Source organism: Bos taurus, chromosome 15 (assembly GCF_002263795.3).
Source record: "Bos taurus isolate L1 Dominette 01449 registration number 42190680 breed Hereford chromosome 15, ARS-UCD2.0, whole genome shotgun sequence".
NCBI lineage: Eukaryota > Metazoa > Chordata > Mammalia > Artiodactyla > Bovidae > Bos > Bos taurus.
In genome coordinates this window covers 77,978,046-78,005,069 of record NC_037342.1, presented here as the reverse complement: position 1 = coordinate 78,005,069, position 27,024 = coordinate 77,978,046, and the positions used below count along the sequence as shown (strand labels likewise).

The window sequence follows — 27,024 nt, the reverse complement described above, 5'->3', positions numbered from 1 at the left end:
ATGACAGAAAATGAAGAACTGAAGAACTTCTTGATGAAAGTGAAAGAGGAGAGTGAAAAAGTTCGCTTAAAACTCAGCATTCAGAAAACTAAGATCATGGGATCAGGTCCCATCACTTCATGGCAAATAGATGGGGAAACAATGGAAACAGTGACAGACTTTATTTTTTTGGACTCCAAAATCACTGCAGATGGTGAGTGCAGCCATGAAATTAAAAGACGCTTGCTCCTTGGAAGAAAAGTTATGAGCAACCTAGACAGCATATTCAAAAGCAGAAACATTACTTTGCCAACACAGATCTGTCTAGTCAAAGTTACAGCTTTTCCAGTAATCATGTACTGATGTGAGAGTTGGATTATAAAGAAAGCTGAGTGCCAAAGAATTGATGCTTTTGAACTGTGGTGTTGGAGAAGACTCTTGAGAGTCCCTTGGACTGTAAGGAGATCCAACCAGTCCATCCTAAAGGAAATCAGTCTGAATATTCATTGGAAGGACTGATGCTTAAGCTGAAACTCCAATATGTTGGCCACCTGATGTGAAGAACTTACTCATTGGAAAAGACCCTGATGCTGGGAGGGATTGAGGGCGGGAGGAGAAGGGGATGACAGAGGATGAGATGGCTGGATGGCATCACCGACTCAATGGACATGAGTTTGAGTAAACTCCGGGAGTTGGTGATGGACAGGGAAGCCTGGCGTGCTGCAGTCCATGGGGTCGCAAAGAGTCAGACACAAATGAGTGATGAACTGAGCCACCAGCGAATCCCAGACTTTGGACTAGGAGAAACCTATTATAAAATTTGTTGCCCCATTGGGTGATATAGGGGCAGAAAGGACAGTGTTGCTATCTTCATGATAATCATCTCTGTATTGACTTTGAATGCTTTGGTTTTTACCTACAAATTTCCATTATCTCACTGTCTTTTGCTCCTTTTCTCTTTGTGGCTTACAAAATAGGATTCTCACCTCCCCATATACCCTTCAGAGTCTTCTGAAGAAATTTCACTTGACACTCAGGACTCCTTATTTTTGCTTCTCCTCCTAATTATCTGCTTCTACACTTGGAACTAGGTGACCTAGTTCCTTGCAAAAGCTCCAGTTCAATACATTCACAACTCTCTACCCGGGTACCTTCACTTTTTCAATTGTATATCCCCAGTGGCAACAGAAGTGCAAACGACTTCTCCACCCAGAATCCCAACTAGTGCCTTGACAAATCCTCCTCTGAAGTCCAACCTTACAACACCTAAAGCATCACCAAGATTGTGCACTGACTGTTTAGCAGACTCTTTTCATCCATCTGGATTTATCCAAGTTGACTGAGACCAGTGTGTATCAACATAGGCCCTTGTATGGTTAAGCTCCAGGGTGCTTGACACTAGGAGTCATATGACATCAACTCACGCCACAAAGCTTCCTTCCTTTAGCATTGGAGACAGGCCCAGATGATCGAGGACTATCATGAGTCACCACCATAAAGAAACCGACAGAGTTTACAATTGCAGAGACCAGCAGTAACCTCTCAGATCAGCTTGGGAATTTTACCAAATCACTCATGGAAGAAAGAACTGTTTGGAGTCCTAGGTATACATACCAATATCCTTAAGTGGTAACTTATCTGGAAAGTTATTTCACCTCACAGAGACTCAAGATCCAAATTGTACCATGGAATCAAAACCTACCTCACAGGTGGATGTCATACGTCTCCATCCCAGGAGAAATTAAGGACTCATTCACTGTGCTGCCATGGATGCTTCTCAAAGATAGGAAGTCCATCTTCTGAATCCACAGGCCTTGCAGTCAGTGGCCTTCTACTCTCAGGACGTTTTGGAATCACAGCACTTTACACACTGATTTATAATTGTGTTATGTGACCATCTGCCCCACTAAGTTGTGAACTTGCAGAGATTATGTCCTGCTCAACACTCCATCTCCAGTGCTAACTGAATATCCTCCATAATACAGCACTCAGTGGTGTACACAGAATGAAGAGTGGCTACAGATCTGGTGGTTTAGATGGTAAAGAAACTGCCTACAATGCAGACGACTGGAGTTCAATCCCTGGGTCAGGACTATCCCTTGAAGAAGGGAATGCCAAACCACTCCAGGTTTCTTGCCTGGAAATTCCATGGACAGAGGAGCCTGGTGGGCTACAGTACATGGGGTCACAAAGAGTCGAACACGACTAAGAGACTAACACTGACTAACTATCGTCATAGCACAGTATTCAAAGGTTGTTGTTGAATCATGCGATGACACCGGGATTCTTGGCCCCCGGAGGAGAATTCAATCCGGGGCCAGAGACGAGGCTTGATGGCTCAGAGCTTTTGTGTAATAAAGTTTTATTAAAGTATAAAGGAGATAGAGAAAGCTTCTGACATAGGCATCAGAAGGGGGCAGAAAGAGTACCCGCTTGCTAGTGTTAACAATGAAGTTATATACTTCAAAGAATGTCTGGAGGTTGTAAGGACCTCCCATAATTTACATTTTAAGATAACAGAATTAGCCAGAAGGTTTGATCCAGAGACTGTCCTTAGGCAGGATACATTATTGTTATATAATCCTAAGGAATGTAATGAGAGAGTCATTTCATAGGCAGGTTGATAGGGAGTCTAGGGGTCCCCAAGGAGAGAGGGGTCTGGAATTCTCAAGGAGGAAGAAAGGACAAACTTTTTCTCTTTCTCCACATTCCTTAGGATTATATAACAATAATGTATCCTGCCTAAGGACAGTCTCTGGATCAAACCTTCTGGCTAATTCTGTTATCTTAAAATGTAAATTATGGGAGGTCCTTACAACCTCCAGACATTCTTTGGAGTATATAACTTCATTGTTAACACTAGCAAGCCGGTACTCTTTCTGCCCCCTTCTGATGTCTATGTCAGAAGCTTTCTCTATCTCCTTTACACTTTAATAAAACTTTATTACACAAAAGCTCTGAGCGATCAAGCCTCGTCTCTGGCCCCGGATTGAATTCTTCTCCTCCAGGGGCCAAGAATCCCGGTGTCTTCGCGTGATTCAACAACAACCTTTCAGTATTTGGCAACATTGTAAGTGTTCAGAAAATGTTGAAAGAATAAAGGTCCCCAGGGACGAAGACCACATATTCTTCATCCCTGAATTCCAATACTTGGCACAGTGCTTGCTTCTGGCAAAGACCAGACCAATGTGAGAGCACTTTGTAAAATGCCATGGGCAACTCACTTTGCTTTCAAAGTGCAGTTGTAATCAACACATGCTCACAAAACAAAACTCACCCCAATGTTTCTGTGGCTCTGTTGTCTCACCACAATTCTTTTTTCTGTTACGACCACAGAAGGCAGATGATGCCCTGAAACTACCCCACAGAGCATGCAGGTTTCCCAGTTATTCAATCCGAAAGCACTAAGACCAAAATCTCAACCAGAGCTCATACATCTCAGGAGTTGCCACATGGAAAATATGATCCCCTTCCAGCCTTAGGCTTGCAAATGTTGAGACTAAGCCAGTGCATCTACTCCACCTGATTAAAAACAAGAGCAGAGTAGACTTGCCTCTCTATGTTCCATAAATAAGAAGTCTAGCAGCTCAGCCTTGAGTTCACTCTGCCGAGAGATACCAGGGGGAAGGCATGATGATCAAGTGAGAGAAGATTGGTCCCCAGAGACCCATGCCTGGCCCCTTCCTAATCAGGCACCTATCTCATGGGAAGCAGGACCTGGATACGAACATCTCAAACTTCCTTGTAGGTAACATAACTTCAGAAATCAATAGGAAATGTTAAATTAATTTCAGCCAGTGTTCACAGGGCACTTAGGCTATGGACCTCTATGCTGTTCAGAAGTCAATTAGACACACCTCCTGCTTATCGTGAACTCAATCACGTGACTTTACATGAAATGATACCATTTCAAGGATGGGCACCAGGAATATGGGCCACAAGGGTCAGAATACTGAAATAGCACTTCCTGGCCATTGATGAGGATAAGGTATAGTGGTTTTGAATCATGGGTAGTTTTTGTCCCCCAATATCTGGAGACATTTTTTATCATCCCAATCTGGGTGGAGAGGACATGCTGCTAGCAACTCGTGAGAAGAGGCCAGAGATTCTGAGCAGTATCTTACAATGCACAGGACAGCCCCCCACAGCAAAGGTTACCTGAGTCCAGAGCAACAATACTACTGCTATTGAGATACCCTGCTCAAGAGGAAACAAAATTTGTCCAAAGCAGTATTTATTCAAGCTGGATTTTGGTTACATGTGATTATATTAATCTGTCTTGACCACACCCGAATATGTATTAAAATTTTTGTAGTGAAAGCTTTCACCAGTGCCACAATGGCACTTTGAAAGCTCAGTGTGCTCTAGACCAGTGCTATTCAGGATGTCATTAATTCAACGCTGATTAAAGTTCTAATGAGATGCCAAGTTTTAACTAATGATTAAGGAGAAAATATTATACATTTTAACATCATTTTAAAGACTTTAATGCAAGTGCTTTTGAGAGTGAAAACCCTGAATTAACCATTACCCTTTATGTTGCAAAAGAGTGTGTAAAATAGCTAGGGAAAGCTGCTCTGTGGTGGTCGTTCAGCCCAGCGATGCTCTGTGATGACCTAGACGAATGGGATGGGGGCAGGGGGTGGGCGGGAAGCCTAAGAGGAAGGGGATATATATCTATACACTTATGGCTGATTTGCATTATTGTATGGCAGAAACCCAGAGAAGGCAGTGGCAACCCACTTCAGTACTCTTGCCTGGACAATCCCTATGGACGGAGGAGCCTGGTGGGCTGCAGGCCATGGGGTCGCTAGAGTCAGACACGACTGAGCGACTTCACTTTCACTTTTCACTTTCATGCCTTGGAGAAGGAAATGGCAACCCACTCCAGTGTTCCTGCCTGGAGAATCCCAGGGACGGGGAAGTCTGGTGGGCTGCTGTCTATGAGGTCCCACAGAGTTGGACACGACTGAAGTGACTTAGCAGCAGCAGCAGCAGCAGCAGCATGGCAGAAACCAATGCAACATTGTAAAGCAATTCAGTTCAGTTCAGTTCAGTCACTCAGTTGTCTCTGACTCTTTGCGACCCCATGAATCGCAGCACACCAGGCTTCTCTGTCCATCACCAACTCCCGGAGTTCACTCAAACTCATGTCCATTGAGTCAGTGATGCCATCCAGCCATCTCATCCTCTGTCATCCCCTTCTCCTCCTGCCCCCAATCCCTCCCAGCATCACAGTCTTTTCCAATGAGTCAACTCTTCCCATGAGGTGGCCAAAGTACTGGAGTTTCAGCTTTAGTGTCATTCCTTCCAAAGAAATCCCAGGGCTGATCTCCTTCAGAATGGACTGGTTGGATCTCCTTGCAGTCCAAGGGACTCTCAAGAGTCTTCTCCAACACCACAGTTCAAAAGCATCAATTCTTCAGCACTCAGCCTTCTTCACAGTCCAACTCTCACATCCAAACATGACCACAGGAAAAACCATAGCCTTGACTAGACGAACCTTTGTTAGCAAAGTAATGTCTTGCTTTTGAATGTGCTATCTAGATTGGTCATAACCTTCCTTCCAAGGAGTAAGCGTCTTTTAATTTCATGGCTGCAGTCACCATCTGCAGTGATTTTGGAGCCCAGAAAAATAAAGTCTGACACTGTTTCCACTGTTTCCCCATCTATTTCCCATGAAGTGATGGGACCAGATGGCATGATCTTTGTTTTCTGGATGTTGAGCTTTAAGCCAACTTTTTCACTTTCCTCAAGAGGCTTTTGAGTTCCTCTTCACTTTCTGCCATAAGGGTGGTGTCATCTGCATATCTGAGCTTATTGATATTTCTCCAAGCAATCTTGATTCCAGCTTGTGCTTCTTCCAGTCCAGTGATTCTCATGATGTACTCTGCATATAAGTTAAATAAGCAGGGTGAACAATATACAGCCTTGACGTACTCCTTTTCCTATTTGGAAGCAGTCTGTTGTTCCATGTCCAGTTCTAACTGTTGCTTCCTCATCTGCATACAGATTTCTCAAGAGGCAGGTCAGGTGGTCTGGTATTCCCATCTCTGTCAGAATTTTCCACAGTTTATTGTGATCCACACAGTCAAAGGTTTTGGCATAGTCAATAAAGCAGAAATAGATGGTTTTCTGGAACTCTCTTGCTTTTTCGATGATCCTGTGGATGTTAGCTATTTGATTTCTGGTTCCTCTGCCTTTTCTAAAACCAGCTTGAACATCATGAAGTTCAAGGTTCACGTATTTCTGAAGCCTGGCTTGGAGAATTTTGAGCATTACTTTACTAGCATGTGAGATGAGTGCAATTGTACGGTAGTTTGAGCATTCTTTGGCATTGCCTTTCTTTGGGATTGGAATGAAAACTGACCTTTTCCAGTCCTGTGGCCACTGCTGAGGTTTCCAAATTTTCTGGCATATTGAGTGCAGCACTTTCACAGCATCATCTTTCAGGATTTGGAATAGCTCAACTGGAATTCCATCACCTCCACTAGCTTTGTTAGTGATGCTTTCTAAGGCCCACTTAACTTCACATTCCAGGATGTCTGGCTCTAGATGAGTGATCACACCATCGTGATTATCTGGGTCATGAAGATCTTTTTTGTACAGTTCTTCTGTGTATTCTTGCCACCTCTTCTTAATATCTTCTGCTTCTGTTAGGTCCATACCATTTCTGTCCTTTATCGAGCCCATCTTTGCATGAAATGTTCCCTTGGTATCTCTAATTTTCTTGAAGAGATCTCTAGTCTTTCCCATTCTGTTGTTTTCCTCTATTTCTTTGCATTGATCGCTGAGGAAGGCTTTCTTAGCTTTCCTTGCTATTCTTTGGAACTCTACATTCAGATGCTTATATCTTTCCTTTTCTCCTTTGCTTTTCGCTTCTCTTCTTTTCACAGCTATTTGTAAGGCCTCCCCAGACAGCCATCTTGCTTTTTTGCATTTCTTTTCCATGGGGATGGTCTTGATCCCTGTCTCCTGTACAATGTCACAAACCTCAGTCCATAGTTCATCAGGCACTCTATCTATCAGATCTAGGCCCTTAAATCTATTTCTCACTTCCACTGTATAATCATAAGGGATTTGATTAAGGTCATACCTGAATGGTCTATTGGTTTTCCCTATTTTCTTCAATTTCAGTCTGAATTTGGCAATAAGGAGTTCATGATCTGAGCCATAGTCAGCTCCTGGTCCTGTTTTTGTTGACTGTATAGAGCTTCTCCATCTTTGGCTGCAAAGAATATAATCAATCTGATTTTGGTGTTGATCATCTGATGATGTCCACGTGTATTGTTGGAAGAGGGTGTTTGCTATGACCAGTGCATTTTCTTGGCAAAACTGAAAAAAAAAAACAAAAACACTTGGAGAAGGAAATAGCAACCCATTCCAGTATTCTTGCCTGGAGAATCCCATGGACAGAGGACAGTCCATGAGGTCACAGAGAATCGGACACAACTGAGTGACTTTCACTTCATTTCACACACACACACACACACACAAAAAACATTAAAAAAAGATAAGCAAATAATTACATAAAAGTTTCCAATATTTAAGTAATATTAAGTATTGACAAATTTAGCAGTTTATAATGGATTTGTGTGTATTATTTGCAGTAAATAGCAAAGTAGGCTAATATCTACATGTATTTTTCTTAATTTTCTTAATTTCTTAATTTGAGCTTTTTCTTAATTTTTTAGATATTTCTATGCTCCGTGGTTCATCTACCAGCTCTTTCAAATTGTCACAAACCTCCAGAAATTTTTCAACATATTTATTGGAAAGTATCCTCAGATAAGTGACCCTGCACAGTCCAAATCCATATTGTTCAAGGATCAATCATGTAAGCATATTTAGCATAAAGAATAATAGAGATGCTATGTTACAGACAACATCTATGTAACAAGTACTTATTGAGCAGCTACATCATACCAGGTACTGTACCTGGCAAACAAAAACTATTAAGCAACAGAGGCCAAAGAAGCTTCAAAAAGGAAGAATTTAATTGCCTCAAATGCCTGAAAATGGAGAGTGATGGCAGCATCACGCTGGCATAGGATGCGCTCAGTTCCGCCCCCTCCCTTTAACAGTAAACACTTGGTATCCACCCATGAGCAAAAGTGCCTCTATGGGAAATGTGGGATCCAGCTCCATACGCCAAGGAACTCACCAAGAACCTCACCCACAGGTGTATGGGGCAAGAGGCAGGCAGATGTCAGGACCAGCCGTGTGGCCTACAGGAGACTGTGAATGAGTTCTGGCCCCTCTTGGCCCTGTCATGGGAGGGCCAGTGGGAACACTAACTGGGGATTTCACCTACATATGAGAGAATCTTTGTGGAGGTGAGACTTTCGTGTATAACACACACACACACACATATATATATACACCTTTGGATGCACTAGGGTGTGAAGAATGAACATCTTGACTTTGCGGGCATCACTCCTCCCCCAAAGGGGCACAACTTAGGGCTGACCTTGGTTGCCTGTGATTTTCCCACAGGAGAAAAGGAGAGCTGGTGAGTGAACATATGACTTCACCAGCTCTGCAGGATGCTGCTGAGAAGGCTCGTTTCACCCTCACAGCTTCCAGAGAATTGTATGGGGGGTTTCATGATTAGCACAGATAGGGAGGGAAGGAGGAAGCAGATGGGTGGTGAGGAATTTTGGATTCTTGAATTTATTAAACAGACTTAAGTTCACCCTGCTTATTTAATTTATATGCAGAATACATCATGCAAAATGCCAGGCTGAATGAATCACAAGCTGGAATCAAGATAGCTAGGAGAAACATCAACAACCTCAGATATACAAACGATACCACTATAAGTAAAGAGCCTCTTGATGGAGGTGAAAAAGGAGAGAGAAAAAGCTGGTTTAAAACTCAATATTCAAAAAACAAAGATCATGGCATCCGGTCCCATCACTTCTTGGCAAATAGATGAGGAAACAATGGAAACCGTGACAGACTTAATTTTCTTGAGCTTCAAAATCACAGCAGATGGTGACTCCAGCCATGAAATTAAAAGACACTTAAACCTTGGGAGAAAAGCTATGACATACCTAGATAGCATATTAAAAAGCAAAACATCACTTTGCTGGCAAAGGTGCATATAGTCAAAGCTATGGTTTTTTCTAGTAGTAATATACAGATGTGATAGATGGACCAGAAAGAAGGCTGAGCAATGAAGAATTGATGCTTTTGAATTGTGGTGTTGGAGAAGACTCTTGAGTGTCCCTTGGATAGCAAGGAGATCAAACCAGTCAATCCTAAAGGAAATCAGTCCTGAATATTCATTGGAGGGACTGATGCTGAAGCTGAAGCTCCAATACTTTGGCCACATGATGCAAAGAACTGACTCATTTAAAAGACCTGGATGTTGGGAAAGATTGAAGACCAAAGAAGCAGGTGACAGAGGATGAGATGGTTGGATGGCATCACCAACTCAATGGACATGAATTTGAGTGAACTCTGGGAGATAATAAAGGACAGGGAAGTCGGGTGTGCTACAGTCCATGGGGTCACAAAGAGTTGGATACAGCTTAGTGACTGAACAACAAGTTCATACTGATTGAATTCTAGATTCCATCAGGAAGATTGTTCACAAGTCATGGAGCAAATCTCATCCAGGAACAGCCAGCTAAACCACTGGCATCCCCAGCACACGTGCATGCAAGCTCCCACCTTCCCCTCTTCTGCAGCCAACTCCCAATGCATACTCCCAAGAGCAACAGCAAGATCAGGTTCTAACAGATAGGCGGACATGTAGAAATAGCACCAGGTGTGTGGGCATAAACCTGTACTGTGCACTGTATCCAGGGGAAAAGGAGAGAGACAGTTCCATTGACACAGTGTAGGCTCAAAAGAATACAAATAATCTTAAGAATTATGCCACAAAGGAAGCAAGAGGTTTAGAGCTGGTACATCTATACAAAGTATGAGAAAGCCTTAGAATCTATAACATCTTAGAATCAGTAGCAAGACTGATGAAAGATATTTTATCCTAAAGCAATTGGTAAATAACAGAGCAAGTGGCAGTTAAATCAAATGCAAGAAGAACAATGCAAAATTCCCAGGAACATAAAATATCAAGGAAACAAGACAACACCAAAAGATTGCGGTAATCTTCCTGTAACCAAACCCAAAGACATGGAGATCTACAATTTAGATAAATAATAGATAATTCAAAATTTCCTTTAAGGAAATTCACTGAGTTTCAAGAAATCATAGCAAGACAATCCAATGAAATCAGGCAAACAATACATGATCAAAATGAGACAATTAACAAAGATTAGTGATCATACAAAAGAACTAAACAGAAATTCTGGAGCTGAATTTCTGAAGAATTCAATAGATAGAAAATGCAATAGAGAGCATCAAGAACAGAGTAGACCTAGAAAAAAAAATCAGTATATACAGAATGTGTTTAGTTGCTCAGTCATGTCCAACTCTTTGTGATCCCATAGCCAGGATCCTTTGTTAATGGGGATTCTCCAGGCAAGAATACTGGAGTGGGTTGCCATTCCCTCCTCCAGGGGACCTTCCCAATCCAGGGTTCAAACCCACGCCTCCCTCATTGCAGGTGAATTATTTGCCATCTGAGCCACCAGGGAAGCCCAGACACAGAATAGAAACATTGGAATATCCAATGCTGAATAGAAAAAAATTAAAAGGTGAAGAAATGTTACCTATAGGAGACCATCAAAAAAAAAAAAAAAAATCAATATCATTGTCATTCCAAAGAAAAAGAGAAGGGGTCAGACAGCTTATTTGAAGAAATTACAGAAGACTCTCCAAACCTGGAGAGAGATTTGGGCATTCAAGTCATGAAAGTAATAAATTATTCCTTATATCAATCCAAAATGACCTTCTCAATACATATTATAACAAAACTGTAAAAATCAAACACAAAGGGATAATCTTCAAAGCAGAGAGAGAAGAGAAGTTTGAAGCCAGCAAAGAAACCTCCATTAGATTATCAGCAGATTTCATAGCAGAAATCTTGCAGGCTTGAACGGAATGAAAAGATATTCTCAAATTATTGAAAAAAAAAAAAACAAAAAACATGCCAACCCAGAATACTCTATCCAGAAAAGTTATCATTCAGAAATAAAGAAGAAAAAATTTTCACAGATAAACACCTAGGATAATTCAATATCACCAGACATACCTTACAAGAAGTGTCAAAAGTTCCTTATGGTAAAATAAAAAAAGACAGTGACTAGTAACATGAAAATATATGGAAACTATTCAACACATAAAATAAAGCAAATGTATAGTCATATTCTGAAAATCTAATACTGTAATAGATGTGTTAACCACTTAACTATGGTATAAAAGTTAAAAGATATGAGTGGCAAAGTAATCATAGCTACTATAATTTATGAAAGAACACACAATATAAAAAGAGGCATGTTGTAATATTGAAGACATTTGGTAGCTATAAGAGGGTAAAGTGTTTGTATGCAATTGAATTAAGTTGCTAACAACATAAGGTAGACTAGTTTGTTGTCTTTTATGTAAGCATCATAATAACCACAAGGCAAATCTACAGTAGATTCACAAGAAATAAAGATAAGGAAATAAGAGGATAATGCCATGCAAAGTCACCAATTCACAAATGTAGGTAACAAGAGTATTAAAAATTAACCACAAAACAGCCAGAAAGTATCTCATCAAATGGAAACAGTAAGGCTTTACATTTCAATGATTATTTTAAGGATAAATAGATTGAATTCTCCAATCAAAAGGCACAGACTTGCTGGATGGATTTTTAAAAAAGAAGAGGAATTCCCTGACAGTCTCATGGTTAGGACTACATGGTTTCAATGATGAGGATGCAGTCTCCATTCCTGCTCAGGAAATTAAGATGCCACAAGCAACACAGCTGGACTGGGGGGGGAAAATGGATTCTCACAAGGTTAAAAAAAAAAAATATATATATATATATATATATTACATATATGTAATATATATATATAATATATGTAACTATTTGTGGTGATGGATGTTAATACCAAGATACCAAGCTCAGCCTCTACCTCTCTTCTAGTTTCATTGCTCTGACCCACAGCCTCTTCATGGCCTTCTTCACTTCAGCATTTCTCAGGGAGTAGATGACAGGGTTGAGCAGTGGGGTGATCACCGTGTAGAACACAGCCACCGTCTTGTCCACAGACAGCGTGGTAGAAGGTCTCAGATAGATGAAGATGCAGGGCCCAAAGAACAAGGTGACCACAGTGACGTGGGACCCACAGGTGGACAGGGCCTTGCGCCGCCCCGCGGAGCTCCGAGTCCTCAGATGGAGCAAGATGACCACATAGGAGGCTAAGAGGACCACAAAGCTGATCACAGACAGGGTCCCCCCGTTAGCAACGATCAGAAGACCAATGAGGACGGTGTCAGAGCAGGCAAGTTTGAGCAGGGGAAGCACGTCACAGAAATAGTGGTCGATCACATTGGGGCCACAGAAGGGCAAGCGGAAGACGAGAAGGCTATCAACCAAGGAATGCACAAAGGCCCCCACCCATGCTGCTCCCACCAGGAAGGCACACGCTTGCCGGCTCATGATGGTGGTGTAGCTGAGGGGCTTGCAGATGGCCACGTAGCGGTCATAGGCCATCACAGTGAGCAAGAAAGCCTCAGTGCCACCAAACAAGTGGATAAAGAAAAACTGTGACATGCAGCCCCACAGAGGTATGGCTTTCCTCTCAGCCAGCAGATCTGAGATGAGTTTGGGGACTGTCGTCGAGGCGTAGCAGATCTCCACAAAGGACAGGTAGCTCAGGAAGAAGTACATGGGGGAACCAAGGCTTCTGCTGCTCATGACAGTGAGGACAATGAGGAGATTCCCCAGCACAATGGCTGTGTACAGGAGCAGAAACATCACAAAGCAGACTTTCTGCACCTCTGGATTGGAAGAAAGTCCCAGGAAAATGAATTCTGTCACATTGTGTGTTTTAGCCATGATACAGCCACCAGGAGGCAGGAATTTGGAAGGGTGATCTGAAATGACAGGAAACAAGACTCCTACATTAAGTGGGAAATTTACATAACAATCTGTTTTAAGTGTGAGAAGCTTGTGAGCTGGGTACTGAATGATAAGTAGGATTTAGTTATTTAGAAAAGAAGGAAAGAACACTGCAAGGAAGCCATGGAGGAAGTGCAAACTATAGAAATTTGAGCGAGGCTGGAGTAAAGTGAAGAATAGCAACCATAAAGTTGGAGACAGGATCTAGTACCAATTCACAAAGGACTATTATGGACTTTGGGGTTTGCTCAACAGACAATGAGTAATCATCAAAAATGTTAGTGGACCCAAAGGCTTGGTATGCAGGTATGCTTGGTATGCAGAAATTGGACTAGTGGACCAGAGGCTGAACTAGGAGAAGTCTATTAGGAGACTGATTGCCTCACTGGATGACGTAGGGCAGCAGGTACAGCACTGCTGTGTCCATAGTAACTGTCTCTATTGCCACTGAGTGCTTCTGTCTTTCGCCTGCAGATTTCCTTCATCCTACTTCCTTTTGCTCCTCTCCCTTTCTGCTTTTCAGAATAGGAGTCTCACCTTCCCATATACCCTTCAGGGTCTTCTGAAGAAATTTCCCTGGACATTCAGCATGGTCTCTTATTTCTGCTTCTTCACTTAATTATCTGCTTCTACATTCGGTCACCAGGTGACCTAGTTCCTTGCAAAAGTTCCAGCTCAATCAATTCACAATTCTTCTCTTTACAGGTACCTTCACTTCTTTCTGGCTTCTGTCCCTCAGTGGCAACAGAAGTACAAACCACTCTCCACCCAAAATGCCGACTATGACACATCCTTATAAGAAGGCAGGCCTTCCAACACCTCAAAACATTGCCACGATTGTGCATTGACTGGTTAGCAGACTATCTTCACCCATGCTGGATGTGGTCAAGGTGACTGAGATCAAACTGCATCAACATGGTCCCTTCTATAGGTGGACTCCAGGGCACCTGAGACCAGGAGTCATGTGACATCCACTCACACCACAAAGCATCCTTCCTTGAACACTGGCAACAGATGATTATGGACTATCACAAGTCACCGCTATAAGGAAATCACCAATAGAGTTTATGACTGCAGAAACCATCACTAAACCCTCAGATCTTTTGAGAATTTTACCAAATCACTCCTAGAAGAAACCACTGCTGGACTCCTAGGTTCACATTCCAATTACTACAGGTGGTAACTAATCTAGAAAGTTAGTTACCCTCTCAGAGACTCAAATCCACACTGTTCCATGGAGATAAAACCTACCTCACAATCAGATGCCATATATCTCCCTCCTAGCCCATCCCAGAAGAAGTTAAGTATTCATATACTGTGCTGCCTTGGAAGCTTCTCAGACATAGGAAATCCATTTCCCAATCTATAGACCCTTACAGTCAGTGATACCTCCTCTCTCAAGACATTTTGAAATCACAGCATCTTACACACTGACTTATAACTGTGTTCTGTGATCATCTGCTCCACTAAATTGTGAGTTTACTGGGGCAGAGATTATAAGCTGCTCAACACTCCATCTCTGGTGCCAACTGAATATCCATCACAATACAGTACTCAGTGAATATGCATAGAATAAGCAGGAAATACAGATCTTTCCTAGCTTCTGAGCACAGTATTTGGTACACTGTAAATATTCATTAAATGTTGAAAGAACAAAAGATTAACACCATGTATTCTCCATCCCTGTGTCCCGTGTCTAGCACAGTGCTTGCCTCAGGCAGAGACCAGATCAATGTGAAGCACTTTGTAAAATGCCATGGATGTCTTACAATATTCCCTTTGCTTTCAAAGTGAAATTTTGAAAGCAACCATCACATGCTCACAAAATAAAACTCACCCCAGTGTTTACTGTCTCACCACAATTCTTTTTTCTGTTCTGACCACAGAGAGGCAAATAATACCCCCAAGAACATCCCCTAGAGCATGCAGTTTCCCAGTTATTCAGTCTAAAACCATTAAGGCCAAGCAACCAAAGAGAGCTCATACATCTCAGGATTCACCAGATGGAGAATCCGCTCCTCTGCAGCCTCAGGCTTGGGAATGTTGAGACTAAGCCAGAAGGTCCACTCTGCTGATTTAAAACAAGAGCAGAGTAAACTTGCCTCCCTTGTGTTCCCTAGAGATATAAGAATCCTGGTGACTCAGCCTGAGTTCACGTAGCTGAGAGATACCAGGGAGGAAGGCATGGTGATCAAGTGAGAGAAGATTGGTCCCCAGAGACCCATGCCTGGCCCCTTCCTAATCAGGCACCTACCTCATGGGAAGCAGGACCTGGATACTAACACCTCAAACTTCCTCATAGGTAACATAACTCCAGATATCAATAGGGAATGGTAAATTAATTTCACCCAGTGTTCACAGGGTACTTAGGCTATGGGGCTCCATGCTGTTTAGAGGTCAGTTAGATCCAGCTTTTATCGTGAACTCAGATATTTGACTTTACATGAAATGACACCGTTCAAAGGATGGGTCCAAGGAATATGGGTTCCGTTCAGTTCAGTCGCTTAGTCGTGTCCGACTCTTTGCGACCCCATGAATCACAGCACGCCAGGCCTCCCTGTCCATCACCAACTCCCGGAGTTCACCCAGACTCACATCCATCGAGTCAGTGATGCCATCCAGCCATCTCATCCTCTGTCATCCCCTTCTCCTCCTGACCCCAATCCCTCCCAGCATCAGAGTCTTTTCCAATGAGTCAACTCTTCGCATGAGGTGGCCAAAGTACTGGAGTTTCAGCTTTAGCATCATTCCTTCCAAAGAAATCCCAGGGCTGATCTCCTTCAGAATGGACTGGTTGGATCTCCTTGCAGTCCAAGGGACTCTCAAGAGTCTTCTCCAACACCACAGTTCAAAAGCATCAATTCTTCGGCGCTCAGCCTTCTTCACAGTCCAACTCTCACATCCATACATGACCACAGGAAAAACCATAGCCTTGACTAGACGGACCTTTGTTGGCAAAGTAATGTCTCTGCTTTTCAATATGCTATCTAGGTTGGTCATAACTTTCCCTCCAAGGAGTAAGCGTCTTTTAATTTCATGGCTGCAGTCACCATCTGCTGTGATTTTGGAGCCCAGAAAAATAAAGTCTGATACTGTTTCCACTGTTTCCCCATCTATTTCCCATGAAGTGATGGGACTGGATGCCATGATCTTCGTTTTCTGAATGTTGAGCTTTAAGCCAACTTTTTCACTCTCCTCTTTCACTTTCATCAAGAAGCTTTTGAGTTCCTCTTCACTTTCTGCCATAAGGGTGGTGTCATCTGCATATCTGAGGTTATTGATATTTCTCCCGGCAATCTTGATTCCAGCTTGTGTTTCTTCCAGCCCCGTGTTTTTCATGATGTGCTCTGCATAGAAGTTAAATAAGCAGGGTGACAATATACAGCTTTGACGTACTCCTTTTCCTATTTGGAACCAGTCTGTTGTTCCATGTCCAGTTCTAACTGTTGCTTCCTGACCTGCATACAGATTTCTCAAGAGGCAGATCAGGTGGTCTGGTATGGGTGGTGTCAGTAAACTGAGATAGCACTTCTACTGGCCTTTGGTGTGGATGAGGGTACAGAAGAGTAGATCTCAACCGTGAGCAGTTTTTGCCTTCAAGAATATATTTGGCAATATCTGGACACATTTTTCATTGAACCAACCTGCAGGGGTGGAGGTGTTATTAGCATCTAGTGGGCAGAGGCCAGAGATGCTAAGAAACATCCTATAATGCACAGGATAGCCTCTACTGCATAGCTTATCTGAGCCAAATCACAATACTATTGCTATTCAGATACCCTGCTAAAGAGGAAACAAAAATCTGAATTGGTGTTTATTAAAACTGGACTTTGATTGCATATGAGTTTATTAATCTGCTTTGACTCTGCAACAAAATGTTTTACCAATGCCATAATGGCACTTTGCAGAATCAATGTACTCTACACCAGTGCTATTCATGAATGTCATTAATGCAGTCTTGAGTAAAATTAAAGCTGAAACAAGATGAGAAATTTCAACTCATAATTAAGGAGAAAATTATAATGATATATTTTAAGATTGTTTTAAAGATTTTAATGCAATCGCTTTGAGAATGCAAACCCTAATTAATCATTATTCTCTATATTGAAAAAAAGCACTAGGAAGAAGATTAGCAAATAATTACATAAAAGCTTCCAATATTTAATATTAATATTAAATGTGCATATTTTTGACAAATTTTCACTGCTTGTGATGGATTTGTATATATTTAATTGTAGCAAATGGTAGATTCATATCTATTCATGTGTATTTTAATAATGACATACCTAACTTTTTCATAATTTTCAAGGTATTTCTATGCTACATGGTTCCTCTAAAGTTTTTCAAACTGTCACAAATCTCCAAAATTTTTTCAATATACTTATTGGAAATAATCCTCATATAAGTGGCCCTGCATAGTTCAAATCCACGTGTTTCAAGAGTCAACCATATAAGCATATCTAGCATAAAAAACAGGAGAGGTGCTATGTTACAGACAATATCTATGTAACAAATATTTATTAAGCAGCTATATTGTGCCAAGTACTGTGCCTGGTAAGCAAAAACTATTAAGCAAAACTGGCCAAAGGAGCCTTAAAACAGAAGGACTGAATTGCCTCAAATGCCTGAAAATATAGAGTGACAGCAGCATCATGGTGGCTTAAGACACCCTCACTTTTGTCTCCTCCCTTCATTTAACAATAAATATTTGGCATCTACCCATGAAGAAGTCCATCTATGGGACATGTGGGATCCAGCTCCATATGCCAAGGAACTTGAGAAGAGTCTCATCCACAGGTGTATGGGGCAAGAGGCAGACAAAACTCATTATGCCAATCCAAAATTACCTTCTCAAGACACATTATAATAAAATTGTAAAAGTCACGAGTGAATCCTAAAAGCAGCAAGAGGAAAGAAGTTTGAAGCCTGAAAAGGACCTCCATGAGATTATCAAAAGATTTCTCAGCCAAAATCTTAGAGGCCTGTAGAAAATGAATTGATATTCTGAAATTATTGAACAAAAAAAAATTTTTTTCCAACACAGAATACTCTATCCAGAAAAGTTATCACTCAGTAATAAAGGAAAAAAAGACTTTCTCAGACAAATAGCTAAAAAAATTCAATTCCACCTATCTTACAAGAAATACGGACAGTTTGTTTGGCTAAAGTAAAAAACATTAGGTAGAACATGAAAATATATGAAAAATATATAACACACTGAATAAAGAAAATGTATAGTCAATTTCTGAAAATCTAATACTGTAACAAATGGTGTGTAACCGCTTAACTCTAGTATAAAGGTTAAAAGACATGAGTATCAAAAATAACCACAACTACTGTAGTTTGTGAAAGAATATGCAATATAAAAAGAGGCATATTACAACATTAAAGACATTAAAGGAGACGTAAGAGGGTAGAGTTGTTGTATGCAACTGAATTAAGCTGCCATCGACATACTGTGTTGCTGTTTCATGTAAGCTTCATGGTAACCACAAGCAAAACCTACAGTAGATTCAAAAAGAATAAAGGCAAGGAAATCAGAGCACAACACCACGCAAAGTTACCAATTCAAAAATGTAGTCAGCAAAAGAATCAAAAAATCAACTAGAAAACAGCCAGAAAACAATCAAATGGCAATAGTAATTCTTTACATTTCAATGACTGCTGTAAGGATAAGTGGATTGAATTCTCCAATCAAAAGGCACAGAGTTGCTGGAAGGATTTAAAAAAATAAAAAGAACACTCAGTTATATGCTGTTACACAATAGATTTAGGAAAATCTACACCCAAGAGAAGAGCTTCCCTCGTAGCTCAGTTGGTAAAGAATCTGCCTGCAATGCAGGAGACCTGGGTTCAATCCTTGGGTTGGGAAGATCTCCTGGAGAAGGAAATAGCAACCCACTCCAGTATTCTTGCCTGGAGAATCCCATGGACAGAGGAGCCTGGCAGGCTACTGTCCATGGAGTCACAAGAGTCGGACATGATTTAGTGACTAAACCACCACCACACTCAAGAGTAAAGGGGTGGAAAAAAAATGCTCATGCAAATGGAAACCAAAAGAGGGCAGAATAGCTGTATATTTATATCAGACAAAGGAGACTTTAGGACAAAAACTGGAATAGGAGATGACGGTCATTAGATAATAATAAAGTAGTCAATTCATCAAAAAGGTGTAGTGTTTGTAAATATATATGCAACTAACACTGAAACACCTAAATATTTTGTTGGGCAAAAAGTTCATTCCATAAGATTTTATAGAAAAACTCACACTAATTTTCTGGCCAATCCTATATGTTAAGCTAATACTAATGGGGAAAATCAACAATAATACAATGAAAGCAGGGGACTTCCATATGTTCAGTCCCATGAAAAATGTCATGTATTGGACAGGGATCACATTAAATCTGTAGATTGCTCTGGGTGATATGGCCATTTTAACAATATTAATTCTTCTAATCCAGGAGCATGGGATATCTTTTCATTTCTTTAAATCATCTTCAATTTCCTTTATCAGTGTTTTATAGTTCTCAGCATATAAGTCTTTCACCTACTTGGTCGAGTTTTCTCCTATGATTTTTTTTATGCAATTTTAACAGGGATTGTTTTTTTACTTTCTCTTTCTGATATTTCATTGTTCATCTAAAGAAATGCAATAGATTCCTGTATTCTTTTATATGCTGACTTGCTGAATTCATTTGTAAGTTCTAAAGGTTTTTCTGTGGAGTTTTAAGGGTTTTCTACACAGAGTGTCATGTCATATGCATATAATGACAGTTTTACCTCTTCCTTTCCAATTTGGATAACTTTCTTTTTTTATTTTTTTATTTTCATTGGAGGCTAATTCTTTACAATATTGTGGCGGTTTTTGCCATACATTGATATGAATCAGCCATGAGTGTACATGTGTTCCCCATCCTGAACCCCCCTCCCACCTCCCTCCCCATCCCATCCCTCAGGGTCATCCCAGTGCACCAGTCCCGAGCACCCTGTCTCATGCATCGAACCTGGACTGGCGATCTGTTTCACATATGATAATATACATGTTTCAATGCTACTCTCTCAAATCATCCCATTCTCGACTTCTCTCACAGAGTCCAAAAGTCTGTTCTTTACATCTGTGTCTCTTTTTCTGTCTCGCATATAGGGTTATTGTTACCATTTTTCTAAATTCCATATACATGTGTTAGTATACTGTATTGGTGGTTTTCTTTCTGGCTTACTTCACTCTGTATAATAGGCTCCAGTTTCATCCACCTCACTAGAACTGATTCAAATGTATTCTTTTTAATGGCTGAGTAATATTCCATTTTTTTGTTTGTTTGTTTAATGACTGTAACCAGGACTTCCAATACAATGTGGAACAAGTGGTGAGAGTGCTCATCCTTGTCTTTTTCCAGATTTTAACAGGAAGACTCAGTTTTTCACCACTGAGTACTATGTTGGCTGAGGGTTTGTTGTAAACAGCTTTTATTATATTTTGATATGCTCCCTATATACCCACTTTGGTGAGAGCTTTTACATAAATGGATGTTGAATTTTATCAGATGCTTCACTGTATCTAATGAATGATCATGTGGTTTTTATCTTTTCTTTTGTTGATGAAGTGTATCACATTGATTGATTTGTGTATGTTGAACAGTCCTTGTGATAGGGACTTCCAGTCCCATAGAAAGGCAATGCCAAAGAATGCTCAAACTACCACGTAATTGCACTCATCTCCCATGCTAGTAAAGTAATGCTCAAAATTCTCCAAGCCAGGCTTCAGCAATATGTGAACCATGAACTTCCACATGTTCAAGCTGGTTTTAGAAAAGGCAGAGGAACCAGAGATCAAATTGCTAACATCCGCTGGATCATGGAAAAAGCAAGAGAGTTCCAGAAAAACATCTACTTCTGCTTTGACTATGCCAAAGCCTTTGATTGTGCGGATCACAATAAACTCTGGAAAATTCTGAAAGAGATGGGAATACCAGAGCACCTGACCTGCCTCTTGAGAAATCTGTATGCAGGTCAGGAAGCAAGAGTTAGAACTGGACATGGAACAACAGACTGGTTCCAAATAGGAAAAGGAGTACGTCACGGCTGTATATTGTCACCCTGCTTATTTAACATCTATGTAGAGCACATCATGAGAAACGCTGGGCTGGAAGAAGCACAAGCTGGAATCAAGATTGCCGGAAGAAATATCTATAACCTCAGATATGCAGATGACACCACCCTTATGGCAGAAAGTGAAGAGGAACTAAAAGGCCTCTTGATGAAGGTGAAAAAGGAGAGTGAAAAAGTTGGCTTAAAGCTCAACATTCGGAAAACAAAGATCATGGCATCTGGTCCCATCACTTCATGGGAAATAGATGGGGAAACAGTGGAAACAGTGTCAGACTTTATTTTTCTAGGCTCCAAAATCACAGCAGATGGTGACTGCAGCCACGAAATTAAAAGACGCTTACTCCTTGGAAGGAAAGTTATGACCAACCTAGATAGCATATTCAAAAGCAGAGACATTACTTTGCCAACAAAGGTCCATCTAGTCAAGGCTATGGTTTTTCCAGTGGTCATGTATGGATGTGAGAGTTGGACTGTGAAGAAAGCTGAGCACCGAAGAATTGATGCGTTTGAACTGTGGTGTTGGAGAAGACTCTTGAGAGTCCCTTGGACTGCAAGGAGATCCAACCAGACCATTCTGAAGGAGATCAGCCCTGGGATTTCTTTGGAAGGAATGATGCTAAAGCTGAAACTCCAGTACTTTGGCCACCTCATGCAAAGAGTTGACTCATTGGGAAAGACTCTGATGCTGGGAGGGATTGGGGGTAGGAGGAGAAGGGGACGACAGAGGATGAGATGGCTGGATGGCATCACTGACTCAATGGACGTGAGTCTGAGTGAACTCCAGGAGTTGGTGATGAACAGGGAGGCCTGGCATGCTGCAATTCACGGGGTCACAAAGAGTCGGACATGACTGAGCAACTGAACTGAACTGTGACTTTGGGATGAAATAACCAGATGGGACCTATCAAACGCCTAAGTTTTTGCACAGCAAAGGAAACCATAAAACAAAACAGAAGGACAACCTACAGAATGGGAAGAAGTATTTGCCTTAGGAAAGAGAGAGGGCAGAAATGAAAAAAAAAAAAGGTTGGAAGTGGTAGAAAGTCCAAGACCTGTTCCCATGGACAAACTTCACTGGCCCCACCTAGAATGTGTGAGGAGTGAGGATTCAGGGGTGGGCACTGATAATAGGTGTCCATGTCTCATGTACACCCTCATCTCAGGCTTCACCCCAATCCACACTCACACCTTGAAACCCTTTGTCTTGTTCCTCCAGCTCAGCTACTTTTCTGAGAAAGAGCTGGGTGCTTGCCTGTATTGAAGAAACACAAACACAAATTGGAAAAAAAAAAAAAAGAACAAACCTATCACATACTAAGTGATCAACAGACATGTGAGGAAGGACTAATCAATATGGTTATTAGAGGGCTTTAGGTCAGGGACAAAGTGAGGAATAGGAAGAGAAAAGGGATTAGAAGACATTATAAAGGAACAGAGGTAGCAGCCACCCCTGAACAACATTCTTTGATATAAGAATGTATAAAGCCCTGAAGGTCCCCTTGAAACCTTGTGAAGCTGGTATTATTACTGTCTCCGTTTGTATTTGTAGAAACTGAGACCCAAATGAATTAAATGATCCATGAATGGTTGCTTCAGTAGGACTTCTAACCCTGCTTTTCAAATTCCATCCTAAACAAACTAGCCCTGTCTAAACAGGGCAAAGCAAAGGAGATTAATGTGGAACAGTCCCTGTTCTGCTGGACAAGGACTGGACACTACTGGGTGGAATGCTAACAACCTATTCTCCCCAGCTCTGCTCCCCAGCATCCCAGGAAACCATCAATTGTTGGTCCCCAAAATTCCTGGTCCATCCTGACTGGTAGCCATGCACTCAGTCTTTGTCATGGAGTCCTCTGGAGGTGGTAAGAGCCCTGGAAGCAGGCTTATGATCCTGGTCACCACTTTGCTCAAGACTTACTGTGTGACCTGGGTAAATCTTTCAACCTTGCTACATTTATTTACTCAGCTGATCTCCTGAGAGCACAAAATGAGGAATATGAGTAAAGTGCCTTGAATATCATAACCAAAGAGAAAGTGAACTTCAACAACTATTGTGCTAATAAAGGAATTATTGGGTGCTATTATCCATTTTATAGATGAGATACCTGTACATTCACCGGCTGTCATAGGTTTCCTGAACAAGCCTTTGAATATCACACTAAGAGCCTCATAAAGGCTTCCACTATGGCTCAGATGGTAGAGAATCTGCCTGCAGTGCAGGAGACCCAGGTTCAATCCCAGGATCAGGAAGATCCCCTGGAGAATGGAACAGCTAGCCACTCCAGTCTTCTTGCCAGGAGACACCCATGGACAGAGGAGCCTAGCAGGCTACAATCCATGGGGTTGCAAAGAGTCAGACATGACAGAAGCAATTTAGCATATATGAGCCCCCGGGACTATGACCCCACCTCGAGTGTAGTGATTACAATTTACTTTTATTTGTATTCCCAGTGCCTCACTCATTGCGGATAATAAATATCTGCAAAGATTGAGGGGTAAGTGGAATATTATTAGAAAAAGAACAATAGTTGTCATTACAAGCATCAGACCAGAGATGCAAAACTGTCTTAGAGAGGGAGCAGCTAAGATGGCGGAGGAGTAGGATGGGGAGAACACTTTCTCCAACACAAATTCATCAAAAGAACATTTAAATGCCGAGTAAATTCCACAAAACAACTTCTGAATGCCGGCAGAGGACATTAGGCACCCAGAAAAGCAACCCAAGTCTTTGAAAGGAGGTAGGAAAAAATATAAAAGACAAAAAAAGAGACAAAAGAGGGAGGGACGGAGCTCCGTCCTGGGAAGGGAGTCTTAAAAAGAGAGAAGTTTCCAAACACCAAGAAACCTTCTCACTGCCGAATCTGTGCCGAGCCTTGGAAGCACAGAGGGCAACATAACAGTGAGGAAAAATAAATAAACAATTAAAACCCGCAGATTTCGAGCCCTACTGGTAACTCCCCTAGCAGAGAAGCAGCACAGATGCCTGCACACACCACTAGCAAGCGGGGGCTGGGCAGGGAGGCGCGGCGCGGGCTGCATCGCTTAGAGTAAGAATCTGGCCTGAATACCCTGAGCGCTATCTGAGTGAAATAATTCGGGCTAGCAAACCAGACTGTGGGATATCTACCACGTGAAAAGCCAGCCCTAACCTAAGACACCGCCAGGCCTACGGATGAAACAAAGGACTGAACAGAGACAGCGGGCTACAGACCATCCCCCTCCGGTGACAGGCAGCCAGAGCCGGAAGGGGGCAATCGCAGCCCCAGAGAGACATCATCTATAAAACTTAAGCAGGCTTTTTTGCTAACTAAAATTTCTTGGGGGTCTGGATGGTCAACATCCACCTGAGAAGGTGCACCAGTTAACCGAGCGGTGGGGAGGCGATAAGTCACAGCAATCGTGCTGGCCAAACACCTCATCACCTGAGCTGCTCAGACCTGGGAAGGGCACAAAACGCAGGCCCAACCAAGTCTGCGCCTCTGAGGATTACCCGAGTGCCTGAACCTGAGAGGCTTGGACCCAGGAGGTGCAAGCAGCCCAGGGCCCGCCACGGATGGTTCCTGGCGGAGCAACCTAGAGCCTGAGCACTGCGGGCAGGGAGGCTACACGCGCTGTGAGTGGGAGGCAGACCCAGTGTGGCTGAGGCACTGTGAGCCCACGCCAGTGTTATTTTTTTGCAGCGTCCCTACCTCCCCACAGCGCGACTGAACAAGTGACCCTAAAAAAAAAAAAAAAGTGTCCTCCACCGTCCCCTTTGTGTCAGGGCAGAAACCAGACACTGAAGAGACCAGCAAACAGAAGAAGCAATAACAGAAGGAACCACCTTGGAAGCTACAGGCAATAGATTAAAACCCTGTGGTTAGTACCGACTACATAGGAAGGGGCCTATAGATCTTGAGAAATATAAGTCGGACCAAGGAACTAGCCAAAAATGAACTGAACCCACAATACTCGCAACAAAACAAGAGAAAGTCCTAGATATATTTTTACTATTTTTATGATCATTCTTTCTTTTTTTTTTAATTTTTTTAAAAAATTTTAAGTCCTCTATTATTCCTTTAATTTTCACTTTGATAACCTATTATTTTGCAAAAAAAAAAAAAAAGACACTATTTTATTAAAGCAAACTTCATATATATATTTTTTATAATTTTTTTGACCTTGTTTGTTTTTTTTTTTTTTCTTCTTTTCTTTAACATTGTATTTTTGAAATTCCAAACTCTACTCTAGATTTTTAATTTTAGCTTTTTGGTATTTGTTATCAATTTTGTACCTATATATTTTTTTATAATTTCTGTGACTTTTTTTTTCTCTGTTTCTTTCTCTTCTTCTTTTATATAACATTGTATATCTGAAATTCCAAACTCTACTCTACATTTTTAATTTATGCTTTTTGGTATTTCTTAACAATTTTGTACCTGTATTTTTTTTTTAAACTTTACATAATTGTATTAGTTTTGCCAAATATCAAAATGAATCTGCCACAGGTATACATGTGTTCCCCATCCTGAACCCTCCTCCCTCCTCCCTTTAAACTTTACAATATTGTATTAGTTTTGCCAAATATTGAAATGAATCTGCCACAGGTATACCTGTGTTCCCCATCCTGAACCCTCCTCCCTCCTCCCTCCCCATACCCTCCCTCTGGGTCGTCCCAGTGCACCAGCCCCAAGCATCCAGTACCGTGCATCGAACCTGGACTGGCAACTCATTTCATACACGATATTATACATGTTTCAATGCCATTCTCCCAAATCTCCCCACCCTACTCTAGATTTTTAACTTTGGCTTTTTGGTATTAGTTATCAATTTTGTACCTATATTTTCTTTATAATTTTCGCGACCTTGTTTGTTTGTTTGTTCCTTTTTTCTCTTTCTTTTCCTTCTTTTCTTTAACATCATATTTTTGAAATTCCAAACTCTACTCTAGATTTTTAATTTTTGCTTTTATGTACTTGTTACCAATTTTGTACCTTTAAGAACTCAATCTTCAGTACCCATTTTTCACTAGGGAGCGAGATTACTGGCTTAACTGCTCTCTCTCCCTTTGGACTCTCCTTTTTCTCCACCAGGTCGCCTGTGTCTCCTCCCTAACCCCTCTCTACTCTACCCAACTCTGTGAATTTCTGTGTGTTCCAGATGGTGGAGAACACTTAGGAAACTGATTACTGGCTGGATCTGTCTCCCTCCTTTTCATTTCCTCCTTTTATCCTCCTGGCCACCTCTCTCTCCTTCCTGCTTCTTCTCTTCTCTGTATAACTCCGTGAACATCTCTGACCGGTCCAGTTGTGCAATGCACATAAGGAAGTGATTACTGGCTAGCCCGCTCTCTCCTCTATTGATTCCACCTCATCTCTTTCGAGTCACCTCTAACTCCCTCCTCCCTCTTCTCTTCTCCATGTAACGCTGTGAACCTCTCTGGGTGACCCTCACGGTAGAGAAACTTTTCATCTTTAACGTAGATGTTTTATCAATGGTGCTGTATAGAAGGAGAAGTTTTGAAACTACTGTAAAAATAAGACCGATAACTGGAAGCAGGAGGCTTAAGTCCAAACCCTGACTCCAGGGAACTCCTGACTCCAGGAAACATTAACTGACAGGAGCTCATCAAATGCCTCCATACCTACACTGAAACCAAGCACCACACAAGGGCCAACAAGTTCCAGGGCAAGACATACCAAGCAAATTCTCCAGCAACACAGGAACACAGCCCTGAGCTCAAAGATACAGGCTACCCAAAGTCACCCCAAAACCACAGACATCTCATAACTCATTACTGGACACTTCATTGCACTCCAGAGAGAAGAAATACAGCTCCACCCACCAGAACACTGACACAAGCTTCCCTAACCAAGAAACCTTGACAAGCCACCTGTACAAACCCACACAGAGTGAGGAAATGCCACAATAAA

The 27,024-nt window shown here is 41.6% G+C and overlaps 3 protein-coding genes across 3 annotated transcripts in view; all 3 read right to left on the bottom strand.

Moving 5' to 3' along the window:
• The window catches only part of OR4C45 (olfactory receptor family 4 subfamily C member 45), a 98,745-nt gene that overhangs the window by 52,739 nt on the left and 18,982 nt on the right, over positions 1-27,024 (bottom strand). The gene's annotated exons all lie outside the window — the stretch shown is intronic.
• The window catches only part of OR4X17 (olfactory receptor family 4 subfamily X member 17), a 48,083-nt gene that overhangs the window by 2,077 nt on the left and 18,982 nt on the right, over positions 1-27,024 (bottom strand). The window lies entirely within an intron of this gene.
• On the bottom strand, positions 12,011-12,940 carry OR4X16 (olfactory receptor family 4 subfamily X member 16). Its single transcript, NM_001389848.1, has one exon. The coding sequence runs from the start codon at positions 12,938-12,940 to the stop codon at positions 12,011-12,013; it is 930 nt and encodes a 309-aa protein (NP_001376777.1).

What these genes read in the sequence shown, in the direction of transcription:
- OR4X16 (NM_001389848.1), bottom strand. Translation starts at nt 12,940, where the DNA reads ATGGCTAAAACACACAATGTGACAGAATTCATTTTCCTGGGACTTTCT.